The following is a 4,205-nucleotide window of genomic DNA, read 5'->3' on the forward strand; positions in this document are numbered from 1 at the left end:
ATTATTTTTATATATTTTTTTATGCCTCTTAATATTTTTTTTCACTTTACCCCTTGTGGTATCGAAAATGTATCATTCTGGGTGTCTGTATCGAGTTAGAAATCCTATTATTTCAATAATCCTACTTCAAAGGAGAAACTCAAACTCTTCCTGATGTTCTGAATTTCTGTCAGTGACTATGTAGAATTATCCAAATAAAGTGTGGCCATGCTATAAAAGAAGATGGAAATTCATATATCTGATGACAGATAATGAGAATACAACATAGACAAGACAATGACTAAAGGAAAAGAGGGTAAAAGAGGTTGCATTACATTGAAAGGTCTACGAAGCATGAATAAGAATGACTTTTTCACATGCAAGAGACATAGAAAAAGGAGCTGAAAGAGAAAATGGTGATGCTAAAGATTTTGAGATGCCAATATTTGAAAAAGTCTTACCGCAAAGTGAACGGATGTGATATTCCATGAATGGCTGTGTAATTAATTCTAACAGGCATATTTAACGCAATAATCTCATGTTGCATTAGACATATATTAAGTATTTTCTGAAGGTCATTTTTTAGACTAAACTTACCATGCCAGCATTGTATCCAGGGTTGGATAAGTTGTCAAGACCAATGGAGGGATATCCACCAACAGGGCCACCTCCCCAGCTGCCTGGAGCAGACAACAAAGACAAAGCTGTTGAGAAAGGCTGAGAACACGCTGTGCTACTACATGCATGAAAGAATTCTGAATATTAGACTGACACAGGAAGGATCGCTCTTACTGGAACTTCCTCTTTCCCACTTTCCCACAAGTTAACGGTAAGGTGAAAGAGAGCAAGGAAGAGAATGGGAGTACTGTGTGAAAGATGGACTGTGGGGCTCGCTTCTCTTAGCAGCAGCGGAGGTTCGTTTTTTCACTCTGTTAACTAAAAGTCTCATGATTCCTATTGCCTACAAACAAGACAACTAACCCTTTCTAAGATAGGCACCAGAATACCTTAACAATTACCTCACCTTTACTTTTCTGTACATTGAAATCATCTACTGGGATTATTGTGTTGCTCTAGATGAGAATGTTTTTTGCTAATATGTTTTTTTTCTCAAATTTCAATCGTTTCATTTAGCAGTGTGCCATGATGGCTTACCTTGTGGTGGTGCCGGTGGGTAGCCACCAGCCTGTGGTGGATAGCCCCCCGCCTGTGGAGGGTAGCCACCAGCTTGTGGGGGATAGCCACCAGGTTGAGGAGGATAGCCGCTTGGCTGTGGAGGGTAACCTCCAGCTTGGGGGGGGTAAACTCCAGGCTGAGGTGGGTAGCCTCCGGCTTGTGGAGGGTAAGCCCCAGGCTGTGGTGGGTATCCACCTGCCTGAGGGGGGTATCCAGGGTAGCTCATGGCTGTAAGCATAAAACAGAGCTGTCAATCAAAGTGGTGCAAAAAATAACATATAAATATGATTTAAAGAATCATCTAATACCCACATTGTTATGATACAAAGCTGGTTGAAAATGGATGAAGTATCCCTTTGAAAGAACACTAGAAACACTGAGATAGCTACAGCAGAGCTGAAAAAACATCCTGCTTTAACCCTATCCCTCCTCATCTTTAGGCTGGACAAACATTACTCATTGAACAAGATGTGAAGTTTTCAACAACTGGTGCACTTCTAGTGTATGTCTGCTTTGAAAAATGTAGGTCTAGCGTACAATAAGCATATCATTTGTTGTTATATTGGACATAAGAAATAAGTCTCCTTTATAGGTCAAGATCCTTGTTCAGTGTCGTGCTATTTAAATGCGCCTGCCTCTTTTTATATATTCTTTGCTTTTGAATGTTGCAATGTAAATGGCACTTTCAACGCAATCTAGGTCACTGGGTCACAGACATTTTTAGCTAAGTGGTCGGGTGGTGGGGAAACTTTCTTTTTGGTTAGTATGAAAAGCTTGTGCTCCAGTATGCCTACTTGTTCCATGGTAAGACTGACTTCAGTGGACTTAATGGAACAGTCCTCTCTTTTTTGCATTTTATGGACACAGAAAAAAAAAGTTGTTCTGTTTGGATAAGCACACAGGGCAGCATGGCTATCCTATAGCATACAGATGTCAAATCCTATGAGATAATAGCATTTTATTCAGTAAATACAGCAGTTATCCTATAACATACTTTCGGATTTCTGTAGGTGAAAGTTATCCATGGTCACACTCACAATGACTCAGGATCTAGCCTAACTGTGAAATAAATAATATAAACTTCCTGTACACTTCCTCCTTGTACCCTGCTGCTGCTGTCCAATACAGCAGCCCTGATACTCAAAGTGCCCCTGTGAAATACTCCATCAACAGTTAAAACAAATGTCTACTTCAGGGTTATATGCTTCAGGCTTAACCTTTTAACACCTGAATCAACATTAGTTTTCTTGTGCAGCATTCAGATGCCTTTCACAAACATTTAGACCTCTGAAAATGGAGAAAATTGGTTTGATTTAATTCAAAAACACGGGAAATAACATGTTGCACAAACTGTAAAAATTAAGTAAAAGGTGACGAGGAAATGATCTGAACATTAGCTGGGGAGTGATTATGAGATATTATCAAAAAGGAAAAATGTCCAGAAAACTATATTTATAATTCTTTAAATCATATTTTTAAAATGATGTCACAGGAAAAAAAAAAAAAAAAAAAAGAATAAAAATAAAACTTATTTAATATTTTGCACTTTCTTAATTTCCTTTTTTGTTTATATTCAGGTTAACTTCACCTTCTTTGTTGTTGTTGTCTGTTTGTTTTTACAAATGTATTGCTTATTTTTGGACCATTTCTTGTAAAGTTGCTCCTCGTCCTCTTTTCGAGTTTTTGAAAGAAATTAAGGCATATAGCTCAGGTTCCCAGAGGTTAAAAACGTCGCATTTTATTGTTGTACTGGTGCAAACATATCACATCTAGCTGCTTTCACAATTCAAAATGTGAGAAAACTGTGACATGTGAAAACCACAATCCACAACTGCAAACTCTAACACCAATGCAAGATAAATGTCTTTATTAGCACCCCAACTCCCTGTGCAAATATGGCATTTGCTTGAGGAGTTAGGGTGCTAAAAAGACATTTATCTTTTCAGGGTCAAGACAGTATGAAGTATTACAACCTCCTCGGGTGTTACAAGACAGTGACAGTTACTATTAGCTAATCTTAACATCCATTTTTGGTTCATTTTGTTCCATTTAGTGTAACACTGGGTGTGTCTGTTCACTCACGTTACAACTTTTGAAGATTGCTAGCTCGTCGAAACACAAGACTTTTTTTATGCAATAAAATTATTTGCACTGATCGCTCAACACCATGCAAAACAGATTATGTTAGTCAACGAAAAACAGACACTTAGCCATCTCTTCACACGGAGAAAAGTTGGGGTTTTTTTTAACAGTTGGCAAGCTAGCAGGACGCTGCTTCAGGCCTGTACAAATCTCCAATGAAAACTAGCTGAGTTTCCTCCCAATGCAATTTACATAATAAGGCTAAATCAGCCGTGCCAACTGAGCCCTGCTCTGCCCGGGAGCTAGCTAGCTGGCTAATCACGAATAAACGAACAAAATCCCAGCTGCAAAGTTAAACTAGCACCTAACATGATTATTTTGTAGCCTAAAATGTTTGAGCTAACTTAAAGGTAATAATGTTGGCAGGCTAACGACAGCGTCGACAACAGCCGGAACAAAACGACTCCAAAAGCGGTTGCCACTTATCTAAATATAACTTCTAACGTTTGCTAATGTATCATAAGTTATTATTTTTGCTCGTGTTCACGTATTTGTTAGATTTCAGTACTTACTTTAGTTCGCCTGCAGTCTCTTCCTGGAGGACGTTTGTGTTAGACCAGCAGGAGCAGCTTAGACTGTACTTAAACTGGAATGGGTGGGACTCATACTTTCCATTTAAGGAACCCACCCCATGTTTTTTTATCTACCCGACAGCGCAGTGACACACAGCCGTCCGCTCATCACATGACAACAATAAATGCGTGTGTTTACCATTACACACGCATGAATATTAATGACAGGACGGAAAATGTGACAAACCGACCTCACCTTGTATGTCACAATAGGTCTGCAACTTCACAGGTGTGCCTCTACCTTAATATATAACTAAGTCATACATTAAGTTAATGTTGTATCGTCATTTGTTGAGCAGTCCCTGACAGTACCTGGTTTCTTTTTGGTGGTTCTTT

The 4,205-nt window shown here is 38.9% G+C and overlaps 1 protein-coding gene across 1 annotated transcript; it reads right to left on the reverse strand.

Moving 5' to 3' along the window:
• Positions 1 to 546: 546 nt before the first annotated feature.
• Positions 547 to 3,916, reverse strand: LOC121963662 (glycine-rich protein A3-like). Its single transcript, XM_042513933.1, has 3 exons — positions 3,810 to 3,916; positions 1,135 to 1,383; positions 547 to 659 (listed from the first exon to the last, which is right to left on the reverse strand). Exons 2-3 carry the CDS (start codon positions 1,379 to 1,381, stop codon positions 562 to 564), a joined length of 345 nt encoding a protein of 114 aa, XP_042369867.1. The 5' UTR covers positions 1,382 to 1,383; positions 3,810 to 3,916; the 3' UTR covers positions 547 to 561.
• Positions 3,917 to 4,205: the final 289 nt, after the last annotated feature.

This window comes from Plectropomus leopardus, unplaced genomic scaffold (assembly GCF_008729295.1).
Source record: "Plectropomus leopardus isolate mb unplaced genomic scaffold, YSFRI_Pleo_2.0 unplaced_scaffold12037, whole genome shotgun sequence".
Classification (NCBI taxonomy): domain Eukaryota; kingdom Metazoa; phylum Chordata; class Actinopteri; order Perciformes; family Serranidae; genus Plectropomus; species Plectropomus leopardus.